This window comes from Phyllostomus discolor, chromosome 8 (assembly GCF_004126475.2).
Source record: "Phyllostomus discolor isolate MPI-MPIP mPhyDis1 chromosome 8, mPhyDis1.pri.v3, whole genome shotgun sequence".
In the NCBI taxonomy this organism is placed as follows: Eukaryota; Metazoa; Chordata; class Mammalia; order Chiroptera; family Phyllostomidae; genus Phyllostomus; species Phyllostomus discolor.
The window spans coordinates 735,614-753,963 of NC_040910.2; the positions used below are offsets into that span (position 1 = coordinate 735,614).

The window sequence follows — 18,350 nt, forward strand, 5'->3', positions numbered from 1 at the left end:
GCCCGGTCTCGGCAGTGTTCACCGGTTCGGGCGTTTTCCTCCTGGGCACCCTGGGACACCCAGTGACGGGAACATTGTGGTTCACCGTTCGCACACGATGCCTGTAGCAGACCTTCCGCACCGGAGGGCAAGGCACAGACTCCTCGTAACCCCTGCCTCCCCCGCGCACGCGCAGGGGGCTGCTGCTCTCCACACAGCGAACAGCATCCTTTTCCGGATGGAAAAGTGCGAGCCCCTTCGCTTTCATCGACAGAGTGACAGCCCCGGGTGGAGGGTGTGAAATCACATCACGTCACATCATCCCCCCCGGCTCCACATGTGAGCTAACTTTCACCATCCTAATGTGCCTTTTTGCTGGTTTTTTTTTTTTTTTTTTTTGGTCTTGCCAGGGACCGCTAGAAGGGTTTGTATTTAACGAGCAACTTCCAGAGTCTGTTTTCCATTTTGCCGAGTCCTGTGCAGTGTGCTGCAGACAAGGGCTTTACGCTGAAACAGAGTAGGAAAGACCATAAAAAGTTCCCTCTATTAGAGATTTAAAGGGAAAACCAGGATTTTAAAACCCTAAGGAAGTCTGCATTACAGCCGCCTCGCTCACGCTCTTTAACGCAGCATTCCCTGAATGTGCGTTCCCTCGGAACTCCTTGGTAACGCCGCAGCCCGAGTGGCTAGGACACCGTCCGTTGTACGTCCCCCCATCGTGTCCCGTGCCACCGCTCGGGACGGAAGCACTGACAACCGCCTCCGGTTGTGAAGACTTAAACCTACGGCTGGCACAAGACAGCCTCAGGAAAGCGCACTGACTCCTGCATACTGAGATGGAAACATACACTGTGAAAGGGAAGCACTCACAGTGACAATGTCAATCATGTGGTTCATCTGGTTCACAGTAGCTCAGCGATGGTGACGGGACCTCCCATTGGGCTGTGTAGACCGTGGGGGCGGCCCTGGGCGGTCTGGTCTGCGTGTGTCTGACTGTCGGCGCCAGCCCACCCTGTGTCACTTCAGTGTCACACGTGCAGCTCCCGTGACCTTTCCAGTGGCTGCGTGTCAGGAGAGGGTCCTTCAGAGGAAACTCCGGGGCCACAGGGGCCACGCCACATGGCCCCCCCCACACCACAGACCCCGCTGCTCAGACGCCTTCCTGGGGTTGGTGGTGCCAGTCCCACGGGGCCCAGCCCAGTCCAGGGGTCTCCCTCCTGGGTCCCTGTGTGTGAGAGCGGGGTCGTCGTACACGTTTTATTAACGAAAACATTTTTCTCCGTTCAGTAGCCATGTGGAAACCTACTTGTAAAAGTCCATGTTACTAGCCCTGGGTGGCGTAACTCAGTGGATTGAGCGTGGGCTGTGAACCAAAGTGTCACAGGTTCGATTCCCAGCCAGGGCACATGCCTGGGTTGCAGGCCATGACCCCCAGCAACCGCACATTGATGTTTCTCTCTCTTTCTCCTTCTCCCTCCCTTCCCTCTCTAAAAATAAATAAATAAAATCTTTAAAAAAAGTCCATGTTACTGTGTCGTTAGCAAATCACACCTCAGTTGCCTATTTTAAAGATTTTTATTTGTTAAGATGAATAATATATTATCTCGAAGTTAGATCAGAAGAGCCACAGTGAATTTGCTGGTGCCATAAAATAAATCATTTTAACAATTAAGATACATAAATAAGATGTTTATGATAGAAACAATAAAGGTGTCTCTCAACACTGTTCAAATACAGAATTCCCCAGTAATTTGTACGGAATACATTCATCTCACTACATTCAAACAATAATTGAACAATGATAATTACCATTTTTCCTGCATAATTTTCTTTTTTATATTCTATGAACTCACACAGTGTAGCAGTAACTTACAGTATCACAGTGCTTGGTGATCTTGAAGATGTGAAGTGAAATTCTTCTAATGGTATGTAGAAAACAGAAATAATTAAAATCACGTGTATAGTAGCATTTTATAGAAGCAGAGTAATAGTATGTTTTCTGTAAAAATAAATTACGTGCTTTGTGCCGACTCGTCGTCCAGGGGGGTGTTCAGCAGACAGTGACATCGGCGCTCCGGCTGCGTGGGGACGTTCTCATGGCTGTCCCTCCCGGGCGACGGGCAGGCTGCTCCGCGGGAGAACGTGCCGGCACTCTGGAGGGCAGAGGCCACGGGAGGAGAGCGGTGGGCACACAGCGCTCGCTGGGAGCATCGAACCCACCTTCGTTCGACTGTCCTCAAAGGCAGTTTTCGATCCGGCTGCCCCGTCACTGCGGTCCCGCGAGCACGGCCACCGCGGGCAGGCGAGGGGCCCTGGGCGCTCGGCCCCCGACGGGCGCCCCGAGTGAGGCTGAGCCCAGGACGGCCGCGGTGCCTGCTCTGAAGGCGCGAGGGAAGCCGACCTCCCTGGAGGTCAGCCGGGTGGCCCACAGGAGCCGTGGCAGTGGCCGTGTGGAGCCACGTTTGCCGTCTGGGTGGCAAACGAACAGGTGACGGCCTGAGGCCTGATGGTGTGGAGCAGCAGCAGGAGGCCAGTGTCACCCCCAGGGAGCCCCCCGACCACACGGGGGCCCCGCCCCTGCGACCTGCGGCCTGATCTTCATCTTCCTCTTCTTCTGCTTGCCCGGGGCCTTGTGTTTGCGTGGCTTCTGCCTCTTGCCTTCCTCTTTGTACCAGGGCCCCCAGACGCCCCCGTTGAGCTGGGGGTTGCTCCTGGGGTCCCCGGGCGGGTACCTGACGGGCACCGCGGTCTTGTTGAACCGGGACAGCCGGCGGAGCAGCTGCCGCACGACGCCGGGGTACCTGCCGGACAGGTCCACCCTCTCGTAGGGGTCGGCCGTGATGTTGAAGAGCCACACGCTCTGGCCGGCGGGCAAGGTGACCCGTTCGCTGTGCCAGCGGGTGGGGCCCAGGTTGCTGAAGGCCTGAGGGGGGACCCAGTCGCCGTAGCCGGGGTTGCCCGTGAGCAGCTTCCAGTGCCGCACCCTGATGGCGGACTGCACGGCCGTGTCCCAGATGCCGTAGCCCGCCGCCCAGGAGCCGTGCGGCGCCCGCGTGTACACGGGGTCGATGTTGTGCAGGATGTCCTCCCGGGGCGAGCGCAGGCCCTCGCTGAGCGCCTCCCAGACGTCGTAGCCGTCCAGGCGGGCGTCCTCGTCCACCTGCCCCTCGGCCAGCGCCACCAGCGTGGGGTACCAGTCGGTGATGTGCACCAGCTCCCGGCACACCGTGCCCCGGCGCTTCAGGAGCGGGCTGTGCACGAAGCCCACGGCCCGGACGCCCCCCTCCCAGTAGGTCCCTTTGCTGCCCCGCAGCGGCCAGTTGTTGCCCCCGGCAGCGGGCTGGCCGCCGTTGTCCGAGGAGTAGATGAGGACGCTGTTGTCGTAGAAGCCGTGCGCCTTCAGCGCCAGGGTCACGTTGCGGACGGCCTCGTCCAGGCAGGACAGCATGGCGGCGTACCTGCGCCTGTGCACGTTGGCGATGGACCGGTAGCGCTCCAGGTACTGGCCGGGGGCCTGCAGCGGGGAGTGCACCGCCTGGTAGGCCAGGTACAGGAACAGCGGCTTCCGGGGGTCCTGGGAGGCCAGGACCTGCTGCGCCCTCCGCGTGTACAGGTGCGTGGAGTACTCGCCGCCGTCGTGGCCCCAGGCCGCGCGGTCGTTCTCGTACAGGTCGTAGCCGCACACGCCGGGGCCGTCGCACTTGTAGTGAGTGTAGTAGTCGCCGCTGCCCAGGAGGGAGCCAAAGAAGGTGTCGAAGCCCCTCCTGGTGGGCATGCACTCGCGCCGGTAGAACCCCAGGTGCCACTTGCCCACCATGTGTGTGGAGTAGCCCAGCTCCTTCAGCTTCTGCGGCAGGCTGGCGTTGTCCAGGGGCAGGCAGCTGGGCTGCGCGGGCCGGATGACCGAGTGCTGCAGCCCGGTGTGTATCTGGTACCTGGGCGGGAGAGCAAGGAGCGGGTCAGTGCGGGAAGAAGGGGCTCCCCCCGGCCCCCAGAGCGCCGGCCCTCACGCCACGCGGCTGGGGTGAGCAGAGAGCTCCCCCCAAACACAGCACGGCCAGTTCTGCATTTCTGCCGTCCCCCGGTCCGACCCTGACCAGCTTCACGCTCCACATTCGCGATGCACTTGACCACGGCAGTGAAATCTTCGGAAACTAAGATTTCTCCGCCGTCTCATAGCGTTTTTAAGTTCTTGTAGCAGAATGTGCTGGAATCATCTTTAATGTTTTAGTTAATTGTATGACACAGAAAACTAACATGATAAAGGAAAGCATATACGTTTCAGACTATTATTTTTTAAAGTTATTATTTTTCATCTAAGGAACTCACATTAGCTCCTAAATCATTTTCTGAAATTTATTTCAAGCTAATTCTGAAGTACTAAAACACATGCCAAAATCATGCAGAAATCTCCTGTTTGACTGTCAAAAATATTATAATCAGTCCTCAACCCATTAAATCTGTCGGGAGAAAGGGAAGGTTTCTGACTCACATCATTGTTGAAACGACATTTTAACTTCTTAGATTTTCAGTTGCAGTGACATTCCGTCTCGTATCAGTTTCGGGTGCGTGGTGTTGAAACGATTTCAGAGGAAATATTGTGCTACGGAAGGGTTGCATTTCCCCCAAGATAGCAGGCAGTGAGTTCTTTCCCACAGCGTCTACTTAAAAAAAAATGACACCCACAAAATAGTCTAAGAAAGTCGGCGACACTTTCCGCACATCAAGATTAGGTGAATGCGGGTGCTGGCGTTGCCCTCTCCCGGGGGTTTGTCACGGGGTTGCCTTCCCACCGAGCGGTCACCACGTACACGTGTGAGGTTTCAGGTTGGGTCAGGATGTGCCCACCAGCTCAGGACACTTTAAAATCTGTCAATTCTGTGGTTATTGTGGAAGTTCAAAAAGATGTTTTAACTAGAAAATACGGAAATACTGAGAAAACGAAGGCTATAGGCAGTGTCAGGGTAAACGTGAAAATGTTGCTGGGATCAAATTACTCAGAGTCAGACACGACTAAAACCAAATTCTTCCCCAGGCTGACTGGGCCTGAGAGGCTGGCGTGTCACCGATGGCTCGGGTGAGCGGCTCCGTTTATTTTTAAACGTCCAGCTGATAGCGCGGCCGCTGGGAGCTCCTTCCAGCTGGGCTTCGGGAGGGGCTGTGGGCGGGGGTGGGGGTTTGGGGTGCCCACCCTACTGGCCAGGGAGCCGCCAGCGCCCAGATATCGCAGGCGTGGGGGTGCCAAGGCTCCCACAGAAGCGAGGGGGTGCCAAGGCTCCCACAGAAGCGAGCGTGCCCTCATCCCTTTCGCACCCAGCCAGGAGGTGTTGTTCCTGTCACTACGTTTCATCCAGATCAGCTCCCAAACGTTCTCAGGGAAAACCTCCAGTTTTTCACGGCACCTGACAGGTGGGCACCACCCGTGGGTGTAAACTGCGGAAGTTCAAGGGGGCGTCTGGGCCGGGGTGTGGTGTGGTGTGGTGGGCGCGGGGCTGCCGGCCGGCTCTGTGTTTCTGTCTGCTCCGGAGCGGGACGGTTCCCTCCTGGAAGGTTTGGAACCAACCGCGGGAAGGTCTGGCGGTAGCTCCTGGCAGAAGAGAGATTTTTAGGGCAGCTTCTGCTTAACTGAGTTCAAGCCTCTTCGGCCAAAGGAGAGGGAGTTTGGGGCAGAATTGGGGGCCTGGGTCCAGGGTGCGGTTCTGGGGTCACACAGACTCTGTGCAGCACCCCACCCCTGGCCCTCAGCGTCCCCGTCCGTAACGACACACAGTGGGTGCTTGGGGCCCCGGACGAGCGCGCAGCGTGTGGGAAGGAGAGGCATTCCGTAAGTGGCAGCAGTGTCCACTGCCGTCTGTGGTCCTGGAATCCGGAATCACGTCGCTGCTGTGCTTGGTTCAAGTCTGACAGTCAGAGCCCTTCTTCCATGCACGTCACCGAGCTGGTCCTCACGACCAGGCGGGACACGGGTTCTCATGCTCACGTCGTGGGCCGAGTGTGGAGGGATGGAGGGGCCCCGGGGCCCCACCGGCCTGCCGACGCCGACAAGCAGCTGCTGAGTGCAAGAAGGAGGGTGTGTGTGAGTCTGCACAGAGTGGGATGGAGGGAAACAAAGACACACCCCACACCTTCAAGGGGGACGGTCTCCACGGTGACAGAGATGCTGAGGAAAGGCTTCCATTTTCTGTCGTGTGAATTTACGTAAAAATGACATTCGGAGGAGTAAGTCTCAGAAAATTAGCTTCTGCTACTCAGATTGATTCCTAATATGGGGCCAATTTCACCACGGCGACGAATTAAGTTAAAAAGACATTGAGGTGCCACACCCGTGGGAACAGCCACTGGGTCCCGTCAGGGAGTGTCGCTGCTGTCGGGGACGGATGGCCGTCCGCCTCGGGGGCTGCACTGGACCACGGGAAAGGGGACGGAGTGAGCGGGCAATTCTGCGGTTGTCCCCGCAAAGCCGTCGTCCTCACAGCTGCCCCGCACGCCCACAGGGTGCTGACGGTGCCGCCGTCCGGGCCCTGCTGCACGGCTTTGCCGGCCCCCATGTGGGCGTGGCTGCCCCTCAGCCCCTCCGGCTTCGGGGACACGGCGGGGATCCCCCCCGCATTTCAGTCTCTTCATGTCCAGCTGTGCAGAGCGTGCGGCCTCCGCGGCCACACCTTTCTCTGGCCGGACGAGGAGAGAGAGTGAGGGCCCAAGGCCCCCTCTGTCCCACTCGCTCGACCTTCAGTACACGGACAACGTCCCCTGACGTGGGCAAGCCAGAGGCCCCCGGGCCTGGTCCTTCCCATGCATCCAAGGCAGGTGGCGGCCGTCTCCGACCCCGTGCACAACCTGCTCAGTAGCCTCCATCCCCAGTCAGGGGCAGTGTTTCGTTTTGTTTCGTTTTGTTTCGTTTTGTTTTAATCAGGGCACCACAGTCAGTTAACTGATCTTGCTTCAATAATGCAGACTCTTCTCTTTTTGACCTTGGGGCCACACATTTCCGTATTCTGATGCCTGTGCTGTTTAGGAGCCATCAGTGGCTGCTGTACACTTCCTCACGTTTGTGCTAACGCTGAGAACGTGGCCTGTGGCTCGCTGCCCGGTGGCGTCCCCATCCTGCTCGCTGCCCTCCAGGCCTCCGCCCCCGGGGTCAGCAGAGCTTCCGCGGAGGGTGGGGCGGGCGAGGTGGTGCTGGCGGCAGCCACCAGAGGGCGACAGAGGGCTGGGAGATGGGCGGGGGATGCCCAGAGGACTGGCCCCCGTGGGAGAGGCTGGTCCCTCACACGTGTCTGAAATGCCGGCGTGGATTCGGCCCGGTGGTCCGCATCAGCGCTCACGGGCAGGGCCGCACTCTTGGGGGGGGGGGGGGGGCGCCCGTGCCAGAAACGGCCTTGACGCTGGGACTTGGCGCTCTGCGTGGACGTCTGGATTCAAAGCTAGGAAGATCGGACTCGGCCACAACCGCTGCAGTCCGTCGAGTGTCCACTGTATGTCCAGCAATACACCGACGTCTCTCTCCTCCTCGGACCCGCCTTCTCTGTGGCTCTGGCAAGTGACGGAGTCCCCACTGCACACAGGGGAGCCGCGGTTCGACAGAAGCGATGAGGTCGCGGATGCCCAGGATGCACGGCCCACGGGGGAAGAAACTGCCTCAGGAAACGCGAGGGTCGGCGAGGCCGTGTGGCTGCGGGCGTGGGCGGCGCTCCGGAACAGGCCGAGTAAGCGTGTGCGTGCGGCTCTTCACCGCCCCGCTGCTCCGGGCTTGATCGGCTTTCCCAGCAAAGCTGCCCCTGGACACGTCGCCACGGGAGGCTGCCAGGAGGGAGGCCCCTGGTTTCCCCGGGCCGACGGCCCCTTGGAGCTCCAAATGCATCCATCACGAGTCTCCCCAGGAACCACGCTCTCTCCCGGGTTCCCAGCATCGAGACATCGGCCTTAGGATTCATACTTTTCCTTGCAATGAAGACACAATGTTTCCATAGCAGCATCTTCTGATCTTAAAAAATGCCATTTGGAAGGCGTATGAAATAGGTCTACATTTTAGGGTTATGGAACATAAATCCATAATTCGTATTGTTTTTGTTCTCTTCCAGTATGAGGATATGGGGCGTCAATACTCGCAAAGGAAAACGAATGCAATGTTTATTTCAAATTCTGCCTCGAACAAAACACCTAGGAAGCCCCGTGTTTCGAAAAAAGACGGAAATGCCTCCCTTCAGCTCACCTGGAGTTAAAGACGGACGGCAGTGGGCGGCCCACCCCCACCTCCCAGGGACCGAGGCCCCGCCCTTCCGCAGGCCCCTCTGACGCACGGGATTGGCCGGCGGGTGGGGCTCCACCTCACAGCAGCTGCGCGGGGCGGGGGCCCACCCGTGGCCCCCTTGCTGGCAACAGCGCCGGGCCCTTTACATTCGCGCTGTTTCTAAAACGCCAGGGGCATTCGCACCAGAGCTGGGGGGGGCCAGAGGCTGGGCCTCTCGGAAGTGAGTCCGGTTTGCCGTGACGCCCCCCGGGCGCCTCCGTGTGCCCTGTCCTGCCTCCTCCCCGCAGCGCTGTGCTCCGGTCCACCCTCCTCTCAGAGCCTCAGCGGTTTCGTTAGCACGTGTGAGCGCACCGCCTCTGTTTCCCAGTCTACACCAGGTGGGCGGAGTTATTTACTGGGGAGATCTGAGCTCAAGGTGCTTGGACCTGGGCAGCAAACCGTGGAGGGCGGAGCAGGGGCTGAGACACAGGGACCCTGCCTGCCAGGGTCACCCAGTCCGAGGAGGCCCTGGGACAGCGGAGGCCCCGCCCTTCCCCTCCCCCGGGGTGCCCCAATGCCCATCTGAATAAGAGGGCAGGTGACTGTCACTCACATCGTGACTCAGCCAGCCAACCAGCTGCTTTTAGGTCTAATCCACTCGAACTCGTGGCAATCTAATGTAAAAACCAATCTGTTAGGACTGCAAAGCAAATAAGCAGTGCGTTTTATTGGGGAGTAAAATGTGAAATTAGCAGGCGCTAACCGTTCATTTGAGAATGGCAACGGTCTTCGGCAATGAGGGCAAATTTGGTCCCACTGGGCAGGGGAGTCTCCAGTCCCTGTTTCCGGGACGGAACCTTGGAAACACGCCAGCCCCCCAGAGCAGAGCCCTCTCTGCTGCCGGGTCCGGACACGCTCCCGTGCGCGACACGCGTGCTCACGGTTCGAAGGTAACATTGACTTGCAGAAGACCGCGAGCTGCGTGTGGGAAAACAAGTGAAAGCCAGGCAGGGTCTCATCTGTAAGGGTTTAACCCATCTGTCAGTCTCAGGACGTGAGGGCCATGTGCACCGTGACGGGCGGAGAACCCATGGGCCGGGCACACAGGCCCCTGAGACCGCCCCTCGGGGAACGTCGGAGCTCAGGCCACACGCTCGGACGAGGGTGGCGCCCGGGGACGGGACGACGCCCCGCTGGCGCTCCAGACTCAGGAATGTGGAGGAGGATGTGGAATTCTAGGAGGTGCCTGAGATTCAGCATTTTTTTCAAAAATTGTATTTATTTATTTTTAGAGAGGGATGGGAGGCAGAGAGAGAGAGAGAGAAACATCAATGTGTGGCTGCTGGGGGCTGTGGCCTGCAACCCAGGCATGTGGCCTGACTGGGAATCGAACCTGCAACACTTTGGTTCGCAGCCTGAGCTCAATCCACTGAGCTACGCCAGCCAGGGCAGATTCAGCATTTTTTTAAGGAATGAAGAATTGGACAACTTCTCTCAGGAAGAAGGACAGGGTGGGAGACAAGGAGAGGCAACCAGGTGCCAAGAGGGGCAAAGGTCAGGTGAAAGGCCGCCCCCTCCTCTGGAGCCGCAAGGGGAAGGTGAGGCTGAGCCTGTTTGAAGACTGGACTCCGTTTCACAGCGGGCAGAGCGGGTCGCACCGGCAGGGGCGTGGAGGACGCACGGGGTCGGGGTCAGGGTCAGGGTCAGGGTCAGGCACAGGCTGGGCTGCCTAGAAGCGATGCGGCCACGACCGACTCACACAAACTCCCCAAAACGCCCACATGTCCTCCACAAAATGACACTTGCTAAATTATTTCATGAGTGTTTTTCGAGGTAATAAAAGTGTTTTTCCTCCAGGGCAGGTATGAGGGTGAAATGGCCAGTGTTGGAAGAGGGATGGTGCCATTCCGGTGACCTCCTCCCCTCTGGTCATCGGTGTGGGCCAGGGACACCGTGGGCTGCGGCCGCCGAGTGATGAGGCCCCGTCCGGAGGACGCTGAGGTGCGGGGGAGTCAGGAGGGAGGGCCCAGAAGACCAGAGACAAAGGTCTCCTGTGCTGCAGAGCACCCGGGGGAACCCCGTCTCAGTGATGGGACGCCACCGGAGATGCCGGATGTGCAGGATGGCGGAGGAGCACGCACCAGCCCTGATCACATCGAGTGAGGTGGGAACAGCGGTGGTGGCATTACCGCGAATTCCGACGGCTGCCGTAGGGCAGAGTGGAATGACACCAACCTTGGAGGCACAGCCAGCTCCCCGCCCCAGCCCCTGTGGGGGGCGGGGCTCCAGGCGGAGGCCTCGGACCTCTGGGGGGTGTCTGGGTGAGACTCGATGGTCTCCGCCCTCTGCACCCGCGCACACTCCACCTTTCAGAGCCGCCACTCAGGAGCTCCCCAGAACTCCCTGAACAGGGATTCACTTCAAAGGGTGTTTTTAAAAAAAGTGTCGTCTAAAATTAGGGACTTTGACTCTAGGGTACCTGCCGCTTACGTGATTACCATTCTACTGCCGGAGAAATCCACATGGTCACACAGGGGGAGGCAGCCCTGGGCCGAGTGGTCTTGCCTGCTGGGCTGTTCTTTCTGAAGGGGACCTGCAAGGTCTTCCTGTGTCCACCTGTGTCCACCTGTGTCCACTTTCCAACGTCATGGTAAGGCTCAGGAAAACTCCCATTCCTCCCAAACGTCTAACCACAACACCTGCCTTTTTCTAAGTGTGTCTGTGTTAACCAAACCCTTGTGAATGCAGTAAGTGAGTTGGCAGTCACTGACACTCACTGAGTGCCCCCTGGGCGGGGAACCCCGCTGCAGGCCAGGCCTTGGGGGGGGGGGGAGACGGGGGCAGGCGGCAGCACACAGGCTTGGAGGCTCACCGTGTGCGGCCAGGGGTGTGTGCGAGCACGTGTCTGTGCATGGAACAGCCCGCCCTGCCCCCGTGACAGCGGTGGACACACTGCCGTGGCTTTGTCAGGGTTTTCGACACTAGATGATCGTTAATCGAGACCTTCGCATCTAAAAGCTGTGCTCTGTAGACCCCAGGGAGATGCACGCACCCCCCTGCCCACGGAGCGCCCTGCAGTCCACAGAGCAGGCCCTCGGAGCACCTCTCGTCCTGGACCACGCGGGCCCCTGGCCGTGTGCCCGGCCACACACAGCGCAGCTGCAGGGGTTGGTGACACGCAGTCAGGGGGCCTGTCTCCAGAAAGAGGCTGCCACTGCCATCTCCTGGGGGACCGTCTGGGAAAATCCCAGCATGCCCTGCAGCCCATTTGGTTGAGCCTTTGCCACAAGCCCCACCTTCCTGATGCCTGTCCCTCGGATCCTGATCTGTCTCTGTCCTGCTCTGCTCTGACTCGGCCCCTGCCCCCCACAACTCCCTAGCGGCCGCCAGCGAGCTTCCTGCCAGGAAAGCCTGTCGTCAGCAAAATCCTCAGGACCGTGTCTCTCCTGGGCGTTCCCTCCCCACTCCTGCTCCCGTTCCAGCTGGTCGCTGGCCACCTGCGCCCTGTCTGCCTGGGGCCGGTCGGCTGCCCCCGGCCACAGAGCCGGACGCAGGGACGCCGTCCTCCTGGCTCCCCACGGGCCCTTCCAGACGGAGGAGGGAGGCCCACCCCCTCCTCTCAGCCCCACAGTCTCCCTTTCTTCTGGGCCTGAGTCCCTCACCCGCTGCCACCTGTCACAGATGGTGCCAGATGGCGCTCCGACCTTGCCGCACAGCCCCTCTCTGTCCTGAGGGACGGGAGCTGCCAGAGATGGCTCCTGCTCTCACCAGAGCACCGTCACCACCATTTCCAAAACCCTCACGACCTACACACCTCAGGTCCCCAGCGTGCGCTCCCTCATAACCACCGTCCGTCTTTCCAGCACCCAAAGCCACTGCCGTGTGCTCACTTCAGCCCCGTCCAGACCGCTGCCCCTGGACTCGGGCCCTTTCTGGAGGACACAGACCCTTCGGTCCCCTTTCCTGGCCACAGTTAGAGCCCACGGTCCCATCTGTCCACCTGGCAGGCCCCGAAGCCAGCGCAGTCCACCTCTTCCGTGGGCTCCTTGGCACACGCGCCCGAGCCCAGCGTGAGAGAGTGAAGGTGGTGGCCCGTCTCTGCCTGCATGTAGGGTCACAGCCTCGGGGCCTCACACTGCTGCCCCGAGCCTCAGCAGAAGGGCCTGCCGGACCCACTCCCCGCCGTTCGGGCGCAGGGCTCACCCTCTCTGCCCGCAGACCTCGGCCCCTCGCTCTCAGCCGCGGCCTCCCTCGCGGTTTCCCTGGGAAAGTGGGACCGTTCAGGAGGGAACGACCCCACGTCTCCCACACCACGTCTGTCCACCCGTGTCCCCTGCACGGCCACACCTGCCCTCCTCGCAAGGCCGGCCTGAAGGCGAGCAAGGGAACAGCCTGCTTCCCAGGTGTGGGCACAAGGGCAGACCGACAGACAGACAGAGAGACACCAGCGGGACAGCAGGAGGCCAGGCAGGGACCCCCCGCCCCCGCACACCCGTCTCACACGCGAGGAGGGTCGTACCCAGGGAAGAGGGGGAGCACGTCTCCTCCACGCACAGTGGGGGTCAAAGGGGCAAACACATGGGAAACACACAGGCTCGAACCCCGACTTCTACCACACTAGAAACGAACCCAGATGCATTATAGATGGAAGAATATAAAGATGAAATGGCTGGGACTCTCACGTGTGCTGGTGGCAGCGTGGACAGCTGGGCCACCTTCAGTGACCGATGGCCTTGTCTATGAAGACTGCACGTGTGTACCCCTGTCACCCAGCAACCCACTTCCTGACGGAGAGTCAAGTGTGCACGCATGTTCACCCAAACACACGTGTAAGCACGTTTGGGGTCACACTGTTTGTAGGAGCCCGACACTGGAAACTTCATGCCAGTCAGCAGGAGAGTGCACGCATGAGCCGCAGTGCATCGGTACCAGGCCACGCGTGTGGCAGTGCGAGAGGGAGGCGTGTCTACGGGCAGCGACCCGGGGACAGCCTACACACACAGTGCTGAGGGGGAGAAGCCAGACACGAGGGCACCTTCCCTGTGATCCCACTGAGACAGAGCTCAGCCGCCAGCAAAGTCAATCTCAGGCGTCAGAAGTTGGGAGGGGCAGGGGTTGCTTTAAGACTGAATGAATTCAGAGCATGTCCTACTGTAAATGCACATTATTTGAGTTACCTTTGCTTTTGCTAAAAATGATCGCCATGGCATTTCAAGTGGGAAAGCTAGTGACAAAATAGTTAAAACAAAATTATTGCCCAAGATACAAATTTAGTTCAGATTTCCAATCTTGTCTACTAAAGTGTCTGCATAAAATGGGTCTACGTTTTGCAAAACTTAAGATTCTCTTTTGAAGCCTTTGCTACTTTTTACAGTTTTTCAGAGGAAGACCACTCATATCTTCATCTGAAAAAGCGAAAAAGTGAAAATATTACTTTGACATAAATCCAACATAAGCAGCCGCTTTCTCCATCAACCCTTACATCACGAGGCTGACTGATGCCCTCAGTGCTGTTTCTCAAAGCTGGGCACGCGGAACCCCTGCACTGGACCCCGGTGCCACACCCGTGTGAGACAGGGGTGGCAGCGGCAATGCCCACAGAGCTGTTCTGGAGAAGAAATGAGATCAACATGCATCATCCAGGGACGCGGTAACTGCTCAGCAGGTGCCGACATTTAACACGAATGACCTTCACTTACATTAACGGCGTCATTAGAATAACCTGACGTGCTTGCTCAATGACTGCTGATTTCCAGGCCCGACCCCAGAACCCGGAGGGGGCGTCATGGCTCGGGCCCGGAAATCTGCCTTGTAACTAGCACTTTGGCTGGTGTGTTTTGTGCACGTGAATGTGAGAACTGCCGTGCGGAGGTCAGGGCACACTTGTTTGCCCCTTGGGGCCCCATGGAGGGATGGGCACACGGGGGGGGAGGGGTTGTGTCAGACAGGCTGACGAGCTCAGCTGAGTGCTGCCAGGTGCGAGTCTGCCAGATGAGGTTGCTCTAGAATCCGGGACGTGCCTCAGCGCTGTGCAGCAGGAGGGGGTGGGTTTCCGTACGGACTCCAGCAGAGCGTGAAGGGAGGGTCGTCTTGTTAACGGCACCAAAAGTAGCTCAACTTCAACCTTTCAAACTCTTTCTCTGAGGCATCTCGTATTTCACATAATTTAGGTTTTCCTTTAAAATAATCCAGCCTGTTTAGGTTTTTATGGCTCCTCCTCCTTTTTTTTTTTCACGTTACTGGACCCAGAACACGCAGACATGTCCCCGTGGGGAGGACGCGTGAGGGCATTCTCCGGGCTCCGTGTCACTAATACTGTGCAAGGCCCAGAACGGGGTTCCGGAACCACTGCCCTCCTTGTGTCCGTGTTCCACCCTTTATAGGGCAGTCCAGCAGCCTGTCAGGTGCCGAGGTCCCTAACTGTCCAGTTCAGGCAGGAACTACAGGGAAGTCCAGGAGCCTGTCAAGTGCCGAGGTCCCTAACTGTCCAGTTCAGACAGAGTCCCCAGGCACCTTACCGGCGCACCACCTGCTGCGCTGAGGACAGCTGCACCTGCTGTCTCAGTGGGGTAAACCTCACCAGGAGAGGCTTGGCTGCACTGAAAAGACGGGAGAGTCAACCTCTGACGTCAGAGACATGTTAGGAATTTTTTCCGGCTTCTTTCCTGTTCCATGTAAACATTAGAAGAAAAACCTAGATAGTGGGTTGGCCAAAAAGTCTGTTTAGTTTTTCCCGTGAAATCAAAGACATATTTTTCATTTTCACCAGTAACTTTACCGATTTGGATATTTTGTGTATGCTGGCTATCTCTTGCCTGGTAGAGCACTGTCTCAATTAATGTCTTGACCGGGTCACTATCAACTTCAGCTGGTCCACCCGACTGTGGAGCATCATTGACCAGTGAGGAATCTCCAGCCCGAAACTTCACAAACCACATCTGACACGTTCGATCAGCCACGGTACCTTCTGCACAGGCCTTTTTTGCATTTCAGTTGCGTTTTTACCTTCCTTGATATAATAAAGCATGCTATGCCAAAAATGTTGCATATCTTCTTCCATTCTGAATATTAAAATAGCTGCACAAAAACTCACCCATTTTTTTAAATGCATGCTAGTGTGACAGCTGTCACAATATAATCTCACAAAATGTTTTTTGAATGAAGTTAAAGACAACTTACAACACACAGAGCCAGCTTACAGGAAAACCGAAAGAACTTTTTGGCCATCCCAATAGTCTGTCAGTGCAGGATACCAGTAGGAACTAGATTTTGTGTGGTTAAAAAGCCAGAAAGATAAATTCCTAGCATTCAGCTACATATTGCTCAAGCACTGTTGGTTGTCTGAGTAAATGCAAATTCTATGGTTGGCTGAAGAGGTTCAGTGAGCCTCTGTGACTCATTTATTTCATCAGCCAAATACGAGCGGCTGATATTCGACATGAGACCTTGACCTCCAGGCCGCCAGACGGACTCGCCATGTCCTGGCCAGCAGTCGTCTTTACAAACATCAAATGGCACAACTGTCCGCCACGGTTACCCTTCAACACGAGCCCGTGGTGCAGTGAGACTCCTTTCTCCTTCTCGAGAGAGGAAAGGGTGTTGCTTCTCCTTCTGCTCTGGCAGCGACACTGAGTCCTGACCGTGGGCCGGGCAGTGGAAACTGCGCCGTAAAGCAGGAGTGTCTGCGAGGCGGAGACGCCCACAAAACGGTCTTTATTTTTCCAGCGGGCACCGGCGGCCTCGCGGGGCCCAGGCCCAAGAACAACTTCACTGAGGCCGACGTCACACAAGGCACGCGGGAGCCCGGGGGCCCCCTCTGCCCCGTCCGGCGGCAGCCCGGCCTCTGGCCCTGGGTCTCGGGGCGCCTCAGCTCTGGGGCTGAACTGGGACTTCCACATCCATCAGGACGATGTGAAAGCTTTCCTTAAGCATCCTAAAATCTTACTGTTCTTAGAGTGTGTTTCTCAGAAAACCCCCAGGCACGAGAGGAGCAGAGGAAATTCACAGGAGGTGGACCCCCACTGAGCCTCCGCAGTGACTGCCCTTGTGCCCTTGAGAACGGCTGTGGTCACTGGCCATGGCCCTCGTTAGGTTCCCGGAAGAGCTGTCCCATCCAAGGCCGGTCAGAGTCTACCGGGCCTTCCATTCCTCGGTCCCCTCCCTCTGCGATGGCCTGTGGCCTTGGTCATTCAGCTCTAGACACCAGGGATCGCAGAAAAATGTTGGTCTGCCTTTCCTGTCATCGATGGTGACTGCGAATTCCCGTGTGACATGGGGCACCCAGTCTGGGCCTGCCCAAGCCAAACTGGGCCCGGGGAAGGAGACCACTTCCGGGCAGCCTGGTGGGGGGTGGGGGGGTGGGGGTGGGAGCAGGCTCCGGACCAGTGCCTGGGTGGGCGGGGTCGTTAACACTCGCCCTGACGCAACACCTCACTCGCCCACGCATTCCTGCGTCCCGTGGTTCATTCATCCACACGTTCACTCATTCGCATTCATCCAGTCGCCCCCCGCTTTCTGCTGCTCCCCTAACTCAGGAGCCGGATCCGGGTCAAAGGCGTAAGGTTCCTCTGAGGAATAAACACAGGAAACGGCAGCACTTACTTTCCGGTAATAAACTGACTCCTGGACGGCGTGCAGATAGGCTGGACGTAGTAGTTCTCCAGTTTCACCCCTTCGGCGGCGAGCCTGTCCAGGGTGGGGGTGCGGATCTCCGAGCCGTGGTAGCCCACGTCCCTAAAGCCCTGGTCGTCGGCGAGGATGAAGATGAGGTGCGGCGGGGAGCCGGCGGAGGGGCCGGGCCGCGGTCCGTGCTCAGCTCCCCGGTCCTCCTCTCGGCCCCGGGCCCAGCACAGGTAGCCACAGAGGAGGAGGCTGAGGACCCAGAGGCCCACCAGAGCGCGCATGGCCTGTGCCCTTCGGACCCCCGGCCACACGCAGACCCCCGGGGCCATGCACGCCTGTCCCTGCCGGGCCACCGCGCCCCCAGGCGCACATGCATGCGGGCGGGGGAGGCCCACGCCACTCCGCCGTGTCCAGGTCTAGCGACCTAGATCGCCTATGAGTGGTGGCTCCTGGGGATGGGGCACGGGGAGGCCACCCTCCCCATCACCTGCCCGTCTGTGCTGCTGGAGCAGGCAGCCTCCTCACTGTCACCCTCGCTCGCTGCCCGGACGTCCTCAGGAAAACCTCCAGGGAGGGATGGAGCATCGCCCTGGGCGGCTCTGTGCGCCTGAGCCCTGGACCTGGGGCGAGGCGCTTGGGGCGCGTGGACAGAGGGGGCCCCCACCTGGAGAGACAGCGCCGGGCTCTTCCCCAGCAGGTGAGGTGCTGCCCGGGTGGCCGCACTCACACCGGTCACTCCAGAGTCCCGCGTTCCTTCTCTGGGCCCCTCCAACACCAGCCCATCTCCCGTCCTGCCCGGGGCTGGGCGCAGCGGGAAGCCGGTTTCCTGACGGCGGCCGCAGGGCCGGCCCCGTCCTCAGCGAAGGTGCTGCCAGGCCGCCCGCTCCTCGGGGCGCCCGGGTCCTGGTCCCGCAGAGCCCTTGAGCCTGGGCTGTGGCCGCGCAAGATCTGTCTGCTCTGGGCTGGGTCCCCTCCACCCCCACTCAGTGAATGAATCACCGTCGGCGGCGCCGCTGCTCCAGCTGCGGGTGGGGGGGGGGCCGGGGCGCTGCTGCCACTTCCTCCCCGAGGGAAGGAGGAGGGGGCGGGCGCTTGGGCGCTGTCCGGGCTCTTGGAGCGCCGGGCCCTGCCGCCCCAGCTCCGGCTCCCGCGGGGACAGAGAAGAAGAGCCCGAGAAACTAGGGTTCCCTGGTCCTCTCTGGTTTCCTTTACTCCTCCGCTCCCCCACCCCTCCTCGGAAAGGCTTTGGGCCGGATCCCGTGTCCCGGGCAGTGGGCAGCCCTGCTCCTTCCTGGTGGCGGCTGCCCACCTGCTGGGTTGCCTGGTGCCCTGCCCCCACTCCCCGCACCCCCCGCTCCCGCGTCCGCGCCAGCCTGCGGGAGCGGGAGCAAACCGGCCTGCGCCGCCGGCCTGCTGGCCTGGAACCGCGGGGGACGCACTTCATGCCTCCGCGCGCGGGGCCGTCCGCAGCCGCCGCCCGAGCCCGGTTTTCCTCCTGCAGATTTCCTCGGCAGTTGCT

General features: G+C 59.2%; 1 protein-coding gene across 1 annotated transcript; it reads right to left on the minus strand.

Moving 5' to 3' along the window:
• Positions 1 to 2,468: 2,468 nt before the first annotated feature.
• Positions 2,469 to 18,135, minus strand: ARSJ (arylsulfatase family member J). Its single transcript, XM_036031766.1, has 2 exons — positions 16,811 to 18,135; positions 2,469 to 3,914 (listed from the first exon to the last, which is right to left on the minus strand). The coding sequence occupies exons 1-2, from the start codon at positions 17,158 to 17,160 to the stop codon at positions 2,516 to 2,518; spliced, it is 1,749 nt and encodes a 582-aa protein (XP_035887659.1). The 5' UTR covers positions 17,161 to 18,135; the 3' UTR covers positions 2,469 to 2,515.
• Positions 18,136 to 18,350: the final 215 nt, after the last annotated feature.